The sequence below is a fragment of the Haliotis rubra genome, unplaced genomic scaffold (assembly GCF_003918875.1).
Source record: "Haliotis rubra isolate DU_JTF1 unplaced genomic scaffold, ASM391887v1 Scf221, whole genome shotgun sequence".
Lineage (NCBI taxonomy): Eukaryota > Metazoa > Mollusca > Gastropoda > Lepetellida > Haliotidae > Haliotis > Haliotis rubra.
The window spans coordinates 971651-984740 of record NW_025766237.1 but is presented as its reverse complement, the minus strand read 5'-3'; the positions used below and the strand labels follow the sequence as shown (position 1 = coordinate 984740).

General features: G+C 40.5%; 1 protein-coding gene across 1 annotated transcript; it reads left to right on the top strand.

Moving 5' to 3' along the window:
* The first annotated feature begins 17 nt into the window (after positions 1–17).
* On the top strand, positions 18–11320 carry LOC124277417 (torsin-1A-like). The gene is made up of 5 exons (XM_046713116.1): positions 18–295; positions 1880–2145; positions 8424–8599; positions 9543–9667; positions 10553–11320. The coding sequence occupies exons 1-5, from the start codon at positions 97–99 to the stop codon at positions 10804–10806; spliced, it is 1020 nt and encodes a 339-aa protein (XP_046569072.1). The 5' UTR covers positions 18–96; the 3' UTR covers positions 10807–11320.
* Positions 11321–13090: the final 1770 nt, after the last annotated feature.

The following is a 13090-nucleotide window of genomic DNA, read 5'->3' as shown; positions in this document are numbered from 1 at the left end:
AGCTACAAAAGAAGGGGAGATAAGTCACTTCCGCGTCAATCTCGGACTCAAAGGCAAGAACGAAAACAAACTTGCTCGCCCGATGAATGTGTAAAAATGCGAGGCTGTGTACTGTTTACGGGATTTTTTCTCAGTAGTACATGCTTTCTGCATTTGGCTGTGTGTATTGAGCCAATCTCCGGCATTTCCGCTGCCGCTGCAGTAGTAGCCGCGGCCGTCATTTCTGGGTTCGATGTCTTGAAGAGTTATGTTACTGAAACCTGTGGAGACCGCTGGATAGTCAACAACCACACAGGTACTGGCGAGGATGCTTTACTCTAGACAGTCACACTTGACCTTGGCCTTTATACCCGTTACATCTGTTGTCACACCCTTTACACAATTTATATTTTTATTATGTGCAACTCAGATCAGGTTATAATTATGATATTTATCAAATAAATTTGAAGCGGTGCATTTCCGCATGAGGATATTAACATCATTCAAGGTTTGATGTCCTAAGGTTTTCATTCAAACCCTTTTTGAGAATTTTCATCACATAATAAAGAAGTTTGGAAATTGCTAATGAAATATAAATCTATAATATTTTTTGACAATTTTCAGTGCAAATTAATGACATAGATATTCAGTGTTTGTTTTCAAAAGGAAAATCTATGCAAAATTGTGTTCTTAATGAAACATCTTTTCCTGAACATGATATAAATTTCCATTTTGTCCAAAAACTTATGTTTTTCAAGCTGAGGAGGTTCATTAAATATTCATCTCTATGATCATATAAAACCATTTCGTGTGGAAGTTGATAGTTTGTGAAATAATGAGAAAAATGTTCAAATATAGCCGGATCGGCCTATAGCAAAATAGGCAGAACGGCCTATAATATCCTGTTCGGCCTATTATAGGCCGATTGGTAGGTTTCCCAAACCTGCAGATAGAGATATGACTTATGAGCAGCCTTGTTAGGCTAGTTTTCAGCAGGATATGAAGTGGTATTCAATTGGCTCTAACCCTTATTTATGTCATTTGTGGTGCATTTGTTTGCTACTCGATTGTGAATCGGCATGCCTGTCCTATGAAAGATATGTTTCAAGTTTGCAAGCCAACACTGTCTGTGATTGAGTGTAAAGAAGTCATTTGTACAACAGTAACTTGTCTTACCAGAGACCATATAATAGATATATGGTCTCTGGTCTTACATAGTATGACCATGATGACGGCTGTAGACTTCAAACTTATACCTCAATCAAGATATATATTGTCACTAAACTGGTCATAGTACTATATGAAAGGAAAAGAATGTAACAAGGGCAGCAGTCTCTGCAAGGTGATATTAACCAAGATTACCGTAAATCCCCCTTTAAAAATGCATTCACTTCTATAGTGCCATAATCAGGGGCCTGTTTCACAAAGCGATCATAGCACTACGACTTTTGTAAGTCTATGTTAAAGTATGGGAGTTACAATCACTTTAACACTACAATCGCTTTGTGAAATGGGGCTCAGGCTGATCAGTCTTGTCGTCTTTGTTGATGCATGTCATCCATATTGTGTAGGTCGGTGCTCATGATGTCAGTCACTGATTTATCTGGACAAGGCTTAATTGTTTACAGAGCACCACTCGTCACAATATGGCTGAAATTTGGTTGACTCACTCACTACAAGCCATCATTATATAGCTGGAATTCGCCAAATGATGTGTTAAAGTTTCTTAAACAACAAACAAACAATACTTTACATGTCACAAATGGTATCAGACACAGAGTGCATAGTGGCATAAAATGACACTGGAGGCCTTCACGAAATGACGATGAGGATACAGCAGCAGCGTTTGCAACTCAAATACTGGTAAACATCCATTTCATTCAAATAATCCATACTTCAGGTCTCCCAAAGCAGCTTAATGAGAAGCTGTATGGCCAACACCTTGTTCTGAAAGCTGTGACCAATCACATCCGTGGACACATCAAGTCTGCTGAGCCTGCCAAGGCGCTTGTTCTTTCCTTCCATGGCTGGACAGGCACTGGGAAGAACTATGTTAGTCGCATTGTAGCAGAGCAGCTTTATAAAGAAGGGATGCGCAGCAAGTTTGTCCATCTCATCTCGGCAACCAAAGAGTTTCCACATGAAGGAATGGTGCCATTCTATAAGGTACATTGTTATTTGCTTTGTCACAGTAGCATTTATCATATGTATACCAGTTCAGTGGATAAAAATCCCTTATATATCTTTAACTGATGTGTTTTATTTTTATCTTGTTAATAGTAACTTATTATACCCCCGCTACGAAGTAACGGGGGTATATAGCGTTCATTCTGTCTGTCTGTCCGTCCGTCCGTCCCGAAACTTTGTTTGGAGCATATCTCTTAAAGTTGATTGATGTGCCTTTTGCTATTTTTATTTTTTTCCAGAATTTTGTTTTTTTGCTGTTTCCATGGAAACACGACTTAGTGCCAAATGTGTTTGGTGTTTTTTGTCCGGAGCATATCTCTTAAAGTTTACATGCTAGGTTCACCAAACTTCACACACATGTTAATCATTACCCATTGATGTGCCTTTTCAGAATATTGTTTTTTTTGCTGTCTCCATGGAAACACGACTTAGTGCCAAATGTGTTTGATGGTTTTGTCCGGAGCATATCTCTTAAAGTTTACATGCTAGGTTCACCAAACTTCACACACATGTTAATATTTACCCATTGATGTGCCTTTTGCTATTTTAATTTTTTTTAATGTTTTTCAGAACTTGTTTTGTTGTTGTTTCCATGGAAACATGACTTGGTGCAAAATGTGTTTGATGGTTACCTGGCCACAGCATATCATCAAAACTATACATGCTAGGTTCACCAAACATAATACACAAGTTAATCATGACCAACAGATATGCCATGTGCTAAAAAATAACAATCTTCATCTACGTCCACTTCATTGTGTGCAACAAGTTCAATTGTATGTCAGGTTTCCACGGAAAACACAAAAAAAGTAATGTTTCCATAAATTATTACTGTAATCAGTACATGGCAAAACAATTATCTAACTTGTATATAAAGTTTAGTAGAGTCAAGGAGAAAGTCTTGTGAGCTGCTGATCCTTGTCACATTTATATATCAATATCAGTCATTTCCATGTCCCAAAGTGGGAAGCGGGGGTATGTGAGCTTTGCTCACTTCTACACTTGTTTTATTTACCGTTGTTCTGTTAAATATGTTTAATTTGTTTTTCATGAGAGATTTATCTAGGATTCAAAACAAGTGACCATGGCAGGCAAGATGTTTACGTCCTTGGTGACGTCCATGAGGAAGATGTAATGTCCCAGATGAGCCAGAATCATAATCAGAAAAAAAATCTAGTTTTTCCGTATCCCGACTCATGCTTATTGCTTATCTCCCTTCTCCTTTTGATGGTTAAGTGGAAACCTGAATCCCTTTCAATTCCCTGAAGCGATCGTAATATCTCTCACCCACGAGTAGCCTCCCCTTTCCTGCCCAAACGGTTCCAGGTGACCTCAGCCTAGCTCTCATCACTCTCTCCTTCATCGCCCAAGCAGACGATTGGACAGTCGTTATGGGTCTCTGTTGCAGCTAATATCCTTTATATTTCGGCCTCTTTATCCAAATTAAGGCTGTGAATTGTATTTAAGCTGTATATATTATCTTCACAATGTTAACATTTAGGCGAAAATTTTAACTAACTGTTGTGTTTTACACTCGATTGCAGGTAACTGTTTACATATGATGGCGTGTCAACAATGCAGGCTATGATTTTCAGCGGTTGATCCACACCCTGTGTGTTCTTTCTGTACCATTCATTCATGCTCTTTAGTATCACGATGTAAATATCACGCTCATAATCATCATTTCAATTTAATAATTATTTCTTAGCACGTTTACACAAGCTAATGGAGACAAAGAAACGTGATAGCAGGGCAGCTGCTGATATGGGTGCCTATCAAGCATCAGAGTGTGAGTTGTTGGTGCAATCTTTGGAGATTCCTTCCGTGGTTTCTCTTGTCTCTGTCGCTGTTACAGAGACAGCTACACACCTTGCCCTAAGATGAAGTCCCCTTTTAGGGAAGAAATTGAGCTGCAGAGGTTAGTTAAGAAAAAGAGATTGTCTACGTCATCAAGGAAGGCATCAACGTCAAAATCTACATCACATCATTCAGCCAGATCAACAAAGTCTACAAATGTAGTTACATCATTCGAGAATGCTTTGACGACATTATATTGATCATCCCCGGTTCTCAAACAGCAGATCATCATAACAGAAACAATCATGAAAACACTTGTCTCAACGTAGATCGTCGTCTACAACATCAGAGTTTGTAAAACTCTTCAGTTAACGATCAACCGGTGTCACCTCAGTCAACTTGTTCTACTATTGCGAACCAGTCGACTAGTAATGAATCAACTTTATCTCTACTAGCTCAGAGAGAGAATACATCTGCGAATGGCGAACGCATCCACTCAATGTCATCAATGGAGTAATATGACTAAATCACAAGCATTCGCAAACCCTCTGGGTAATACTACACTACCATTAGACCAGGATTTTGTGGCTAATGTTACACAAGTGGTTTTAGCATGAAACAACAACAGTGCTCAACAGAAATACAACCTGTCAGTCAATCTACGCCAATGGAATCGATAGGCGATCCTGCCAATAAAACCGATATTTCAGGTTTCGTCGAACCTCAATCAGCATTCGTGAATGCTACTAGACACCAAGGTCATACACCGGCGTTTAATGCAAGGAAATTTCCTCTACACTGCATGGAACTGTTTTCTGAGGGCCTGAGATTGACAACGACCTCTATATCATCAGTGACTCCAAGTCTCATAGCTTCAGAGTAGAAGATAGGAAGTTGGCTAACCTAGATACTACTACTAGACATACCTTCTTTGGACTAGCTAGATCTTGAGCTATCAACAAAGCTTTAATCAACAACTTCCAGGATCCGAAAACCGAGACAGAGAGGATGAGATATTATCATCACATGTCATGCAAAAGAAAGATCAGGAATTTATGTCCGATCACCTTGCGTCTACATGGGAGGGCTTGACTTTACTGCATCAACAAGGACTCTTCTCATCTGGCAACTGGCCAGACTACCATGGTAAGTCCTTGCTACGTCAACCTTGGGCAGCATCTACACTATTTGACAGCAGCATAGACCAGCGTGTCGTCGAGAAGTATGCCAGGACTCTAGAGATCAGATGCTCATCAGATCCATGCAGACGATGGATAATATGTATCATCAGTTGTCATGGCGAGGACTGTTCCGATCGAAGTTCCCAGGCATACAGAAGGCCAAGGATAAGAGGGCTTCAAGCTTTCAAGGAGGCAAATCAGGGAATTTTCGTTGATCATACGACAACTCAAGAGGACGTTCTGGGAGAGGCCACTCATCAGGAGGCTCCCGCTCCTCTCGTCAGTGAAGATCAGGTTCAGACTTACTGGGTCGTCCCTCCCAGGTGTTCTGTAGAACCTTCAACAGGGTGTGTGTGGGGGGGGGTGTCTAGATGACTACTGGGAAAATTGGAGAATCATACAAGATGACTACGTTCTATAGGTGTTACGCGAAGGCTATGAGATTCAGCTCAAGGCGTCGACACCCCTCACTGTCACACCCTAGGTGCATCATTACCCAGAACTTCAACACATCAAACTGACGGAAGCCATCAAATCACTATTTGTAAAGAACGCCGTAGACATTCTAGATGAACACAGTCTCACACCAGGATTCTACTCTCCGATTTTCCAAAAAAGAACTCCAATGAGAAGTTGCGCCTCATCTACAACATGAAGCATTTCAACCTATGGTCTGTTTGCTGTGATACCATACCGATGAATTTCGCTTTATACAAAAAAGTAAATCAAATAAAGAGAAATTAAGATTGCAAATCCTCATAATTTTACCTTGCCAAATGAACATTTAAATCTGAGAATTTTATTCAGCATGGATAAAAGTTGTTTAACAAACGATTTTGTATGGTTTGTATGACAAGGGGGTATGCAAATTAAATGTTAACGCTCATCACGTACCACACGTGCATTTGTTTCACTGTTCCAACTACTGCACTTACCCCTTTGTAATACAAAGCAATAATAGTGATTTGAAACTATATTCGTTTGTTAAACAACTTTTAACTTTTGCAACACGCAAAGGATTCTTAGCCGCGAAAGCTACATATCCTCAAGTAGCAGAATATCTATGATCTGAGATCGACTAGACACTTGAAAGGATCTACACTTTCAACATATTTGGCAGCAATCAGCTCGGTTATCACGATGAACACAGAGTTAAACTCACCAAAGTACCTGAACTCGTCACTCTACTGAGGTCATTTATACTAGAGGATAAACAGCAGAAATTTAAAATCCTAGCCTGGGATCTCAATATAGTGCTGCAACATCTCACCAGTGACGACTACGAACCTTTAAGAGACACTTTTGAGTTGTTAACTCAGAAAACATTATTTCTCCTCACCTTAGCTACAGCAGCAAGGATGTCAGAAATACATGCAACAATGGACGAATGAAATTCGACACAGGAGAACATGCTGCAGTCCTCCTGGGACTAAGATGGGACTATATAGCTAAGAATCAACTACCTGGTCAACCAGATTGTCAATTCCACGTACCAGGATTGTCATCAGTCATCCGAGAATGAGACAGAGGACTTCTCCCAATGCCCAGTCAGAGCTTTGAAAATCAACTTAGAACTGACTGCTATAAGAAGGAGAAATTGTAAACGTCTCTTTATTCCATTGTCACCTGCCACAACTATTGTCGTCTCTCGATCCACAATCTCATTTGGATCAGAGCTATCATTCTACGAGCTTACAAAACAGCAGGACTGGCTCCACCTAGAGCATCTAACCCTCATGAAGTTAGAGCATTAGCGTCGACACTCGCACTACATGGGAATTGCTCATTGTCATCCATCATGGAGGGCTGCTTTTGGAGATCCGACTCAGTGTTTGCTAATCATTGTCTTCGAGACATTGCTACAGAGGATGTATCAGGTGTTCACCAGTTCAGTCCACGTTGACTCCTTGACGCTAGGCAACTGACCCATTGCCACCAGCAGAGAGTCCCGTGTTCCCCTGTCTTACTAAGTCAGCACATGAGTGATATAAACCCAGTTGGATAATAGTTCTTACCTTAACTTATGGGTTGTGATTCAGTTTCGGTAATAGTAATTGCCTTAACTTATGGGTTGTGATTCAGTTTCGGTAATAGTCCTTGCCTTAACTTATGGGTTGTGATTCAGTTTCGGTAATAGTCCTTGCCTTAACTTATGGGTTGTGATTCAGTTTCGGTAATAGTCCTTGCCTTAACTTATGGGTTGTGATTCAGTTTCGGTAATAGTCCTTGCCTTAACTTATGGGTTGTGATTCAGTTTCGGTAATAGTCCTTGCCTTAACTTATGGGTTGTGATTCAGTTTCGGTAATAGTCCTTGCCTTAACTTATGGGTTGTGATTCAGTTTCGGTAATAGTCCTTGCCTTAACTTATGGGTTGTGATTCAGTTTCGGTAATAGTCCTTGCCTTAACATATGGGTTGTGATTCAGTTTCGGTAATAGTCCTAACCTTAACATATGGATCGTTCTAATATAACTCGTTGAAGAGTACTAGATTATCTAAAATCCACAAAATCTATAAAATTTACTTCTTGTAATAAATTCAGAGAAAGTGGTCCCCCCTTTCGTATACAATTTAGACAACTAGGAATCCGCAAGAATAGTTTCCCAGGGGGTATGCGATCAGACTGTTTGGTTGACAGCCACAGTGAATCCCGTTAGGTGGCTGACCTGACGGGCACCACCTATTCCGTCGGAATCGGGAAGCAATAAGCATGAGTCACAATAAGTAAAAGTATGTAATTTTTATGATAAAATTGATATTTTATACTTATCCTGACTCATGATCTAAAGCCCTCCCGGCCATCCCCTCTCAGCATTATGGGCTTCACTGTAAGTCGTAATGTGGGCTTATTTCGCAGAGAGTGATTAGAACTGGGCTCAGGTCATGTGGGACCGTTTGGGCGGAAAGGGGAGGCTACTCGTGGGTGAGTGATATTACGATCGTTTCAGGGAATTGAAAGCGATTCAAGTTTCCACTTAACCGTCGAAGGAGAGGGGAGATAAGCAATAAGCATGAGTCAGGATAAGTATAAGATATCAGTTTTATCATAACATTTACATATTTAAACCCACAATATGCTGATCAAGAATGGCAAAGGGACACAATTTAACAAGGTTGCATGTTGCTTAACATCCTTGGGCCTCCACATGTCATTAATGATCTTGGTCGAAGAATAAATTGATTGTGTATGTGAATTGTTATGATCATTCTGATTGTGATTATGATCATTTTGATCATGATGATGGTGACTGCTGACATGGGTTTACATCAATCTTACAGGACCAGCTGCGATCCTGGATTGAGCACAACATCACCCACTGTTCTCGCTCATTGTTTATATTTGATGAGATGGACAAGATGCCATCAGGTCTCATTGACACCATCAAGCCGTATCTCGACTACTATGAAAATCTGGGAGGTGTCAACTACCGCAAAGCAATATTCCTTTTCCTGAGGTCAGCAATTATCAAAATAATTAAAGTTTTGTAAATATTTCTGTAAATATATGCATTTTAACTAACTTCTTAGCTCATCCATACTTTCAAGGTTCAAGTTACGTCATTTCCTGGTTCACTGACTGGTTCACTGACTGTCATCTGCTCATTATGCAGCCATTTTAAGATTGTTCAATTTCATTTGTGATGGGCAGTTAGTGTATGGTTAGTAGACTAACATATAATAATAATATTGGTTTTTGAATACTTTTTTGTCTTTATCTGTCATTATTTGATACGCATGCTTAACTGATTCATGGAAAAGTCTATTTGTATATTCTTGTTCAGCCCTTTATTATGATCTGTACATATAACAAGGACTTGAGTGAGTGAGTATGATTTTACGCTGTTTTTAGCAGTAGTCCCGCAATATCACGGTGGGGGACACCAGAAACAGGCTTTACACATTGTACCCATGTGGGGAATCGTACCTGGGTCTTCAGCGTGACGAGCAGATGCTTTAACCACCCCTCAGACCGCCTCCATGGTGTAGTGGCTAGAGCGTCCACCCGGAGAGCAAAAGGTCGCGGGTTCAATCCCGACCGCGTCATACCAAAAGACGTTAAAATATGGTACTTGTTGGTCCCTGCCTGGCGTTCGGCATTAATGGGTACATCAAGGACTGGTCAGCTTGGAGTCAGTATAATGTGTCTGAGTGGGGTATTCATGCTTCACTGTGGCATAGTATCTCAGTGGGCTAGCACCATAAAACCAGCTTCAGTCTGGGCTAGTACAAGCAGCCACACATACACACGCATGCTCGTCATCATATGAGCGAAATATTCTCAAGCACAACGTTAAACCCAATTTCACCTCACCTCACCTCAAGGGCTTAGAAGGAAGGGGAGTTATTGTTGTATTCTCACCTTCACCTTGTTCATGTTGTTTTTTTCTCTGTTCACAGCAACACAGCAGGAAAAGACATAACACAGTATGTGTATCAACAATGGTCACAGGGCTACCCCAGAGAAGATATCAAAATGGCAGATGTTGAAAAGATTATTACCCGTGCTGCACTCAACTCAAAAAGTAAAATTCATTATGGATTTAATTGAACATTTAGTATCCAACACATCTAAAGTCAAGAGGTGGATTTGACTTACACTGACTGAGTTTGGTTTTACGCCGCTTTTAGCAATATTCCAGCAACATCACGGCGGAGATTTGGCTTACAAGAAGCTCTTTCTGGGTTATGGGGGCGATGGGGTAGCCTAGTGGTTAAAGCGTTCTCTGGTCACGCTGAAGTCCCGGGTTCGATTCCCAGATGGGTACAATGTGTGAAGCCCATTTCTGGTGTCCCCTGCCGTGATATTGCTGGAATATTGTTAAAAACAGCGTAAATCTAAACTCACTCACTCACTAAGACAAACTGCTATTTGCCTAAGATTTGGATGGTTGTTTTTTTATTAACACCACACTCAGCAATATTCCAGCTATATGGCGGCAGTCTGTAAATTATCAAGTCTGGACCATGCGATCCACTGATCAACAGCAAGATCATCAATCTAGGGCATGGGTTGCTGAAGACCAATTCTAACCCGGATCTTCACAGGTATATAAGCCTGAGATCTATGATGAGTGATGCACAGTGTATACAAGTTGCAGGCCTACTCTGTTTATGAGGGACAACTGGCGGCTCAGTATGAGACGCTGTAATTCACTATGCAGAGTTGTCCCCCTTAGGCACACCACACTATTGCTGTGTTCAGTGTAAAACTAAACTCACACACACACACTCTCAAAGCAGAGTTAAACCTCTCTCTCTCCTCCTCCCTCCCTCCCTCCCTCTCTCCCACTCTCCCATTTCTTCATATCTTCTTAAACTTCAAATGATTTCACATGTTCATTAAACATGGTTAATGAAGTCCCGGTGGTGATATGACGAGTAGTATTGACTGATGGAATATGTTTCAGCTGGACTTTGGCACAGTGAGTTGATCACCAAGCACATGATCACAGCATACATCCCCTTCCTTCCCCTGGAGAAGACCCATGTGAGGAAATGCATAAAAGACAGCATGGTTGTTAAGGGTTACCCAGTGACCAGTGAGAGAGTTGAAAGTGTTATTGAGGAACTCTCATTCTGGCCTGAAAGTGAACAGGTTTTCTCTGTAACTGGCTGCAAAAGGGTAGCAGAAAAAGTGGATTATGTTATGGAGGAGATTTGATTCTCAGGAAAATACTGTCTTGTCTCTGTGGGTCAGGGTGGCATTTGAAGGGCTATGTTTGTTTAAAGGTGTTAACATCCTTTTTGGTATATATAGTACCCCAGGAATTCTGTAGCTGTTCATAAAATATGCTTTTCATAACCCCTGTGGCCAATGAAAATTGACATGTTATGTCTACAGCTACCAATTCCTGTGATGCAATATTTATATGCTTGTATCAAGATGAAGTGAAGCTGATCTCATGACATAGGACAGACATTCCGTGAATAACCAGCACCTTGATTTGAGGTCACCAGATCCTGTTGAGGTCACCCGAACCTGGAGAGGGGGTCACCAGATCCCTGAAAGGAGGTCACTGCCGAACAGGGAGATGAAGATACCTCAGGACATCTTTCTGGTGACAAATAAAGCAGGATATGTTTCCTTCACAAGCAATGGTGTTTTGAATAGTGCTACGGTTGTATGACTTTGGTGTAGGGCAAAAGCATAATTAAAGTCGAGTTCCTGAAGTTTTCCCTGCGTGAAGTCATTTCTGATTTATTAAATATTCCACTTACTCCTCTTCAAAATGGGAATTAAATGTCTTCCAATCTTAAAATCAGATCATTTACACAGATACAATATCATGCTGTGTGAAGATCAGGGATACCTCCATAGGGTGTTGTATCAAGTGTTGATAGCAAACATTTCACTACAGCTCATACTGTACTTGAAGGGCAAAAGTGATTTGATGCTACTTTTTGTCACCAGTTGAGCACAATCTAACCAGTGCTGTTGCTGGTATTTTGAAGTAATTTTAGCAAATAGTTTTTATCGCCCGGGATGTAATGCTGGGGGATATAATCGATGCCTTGTCTGTCTGTCCATGCATCCATCCGTCGGTTCGTAATCATTTTGTTTCGTGCGTTTCGTTTTGAGCGTAACTAAAAAAAATTGGTAGATAAATAAAACAGAAGCTAAAGTGGTGCCTTTTGCTATTTACAGATGTTTGTCATTTTATTTTCTCAGTTTCCATGAAAACGATTTGGACTTAGTCTCAAAGGGTTGGGTGGGCTTCGTTTCTGGAGCACAACTCAAAAACCGTGCAATATCTTTCTACAAGACGTGACAGATATATAACAGATCTTGAATCGGTGCCTTTTGCAATTTGCTCATATTTGGTATTTATACTTTTCATTTCTTTGGGGGAAAAAATCAAGTGGGTCTTTAAAAGTAACTGTCAGATGATTTGCTCTTTCAAATAAGTTGGGGAAAGGGGGATTTGTCATCTTCTGATGACTCTTGTTCAATAGGGGTAAAACAGTATACCACAGTATTAGTAGAACCGGAGTATTTTACCTTCAGTTCGGTATACCGTAATGCAAGCCAAAAATTTGTGTTCATACTGTCATTTTGTTCACCTTTTAACCATTTTCTAGAATGTCTAGAAATTGATTCAATTTGTCAGTATCTTTGGATTTTTTGCTAGACAGCCTCTATTTCCTGTAAGTAAGTTCTCATAATATACCGAACCGAAACAGACTGAACCAAATACCTTGTACCACAATATGTACCGTACGAACTTACCGTTTCACCCCTATTTTTCAACAAAATTGTAGATATGGTCCTACTAGCTATGGTGAGAATATTGATCTCAGATGAGATCTAGGTAAATCACTTCTATTTACTGTATCATGCTGTATGGAACTCAATGCAGGTAAGAATGCATTATACCGGATACCTAGCAGGGTTAGGGTTAGGATTAGAGTTAGGGTTATTTTCATCTCAGTTATATACTTTTTCACCTTTCCGAGCTCTTATCACGTGACCTAATTAAATATGGCAGGCAGGTATCTGGTATAATGCATGTGTACCTCAATGCACCCTTCAAAATTGTACTTTCATGTACTGGTATCAGCTGCCGTTGCATCCTCATTTCTCCTGTGTATTCTTGTATTATTCTGTTTTGATCAAGCCCATGAAGAATTGGTTAGAATTGATGTACAGTTACACATGCTTGTCGTAAGAGGCAACTAACAGGATCGGGTGGTCAGGCTCGCTGACTGGGTTGACACGTCATATCCCAATTGCGCAGATCGATGCTCATGCTGTTGATCACTAGATTGTCTGGTCCAGACCTGATTATTTACAGACCACCACCATATAGCTGGAATATTGCTGAGTGACACGTAAAACTAAACACACTCATTCACTCACTCACTGTTTTGATCAACATCCTTGATCAGGTTACCACCAAAGCTTCACATGTAATGTCGTCATCGGCATCCCTTGTATCTTCAACTTA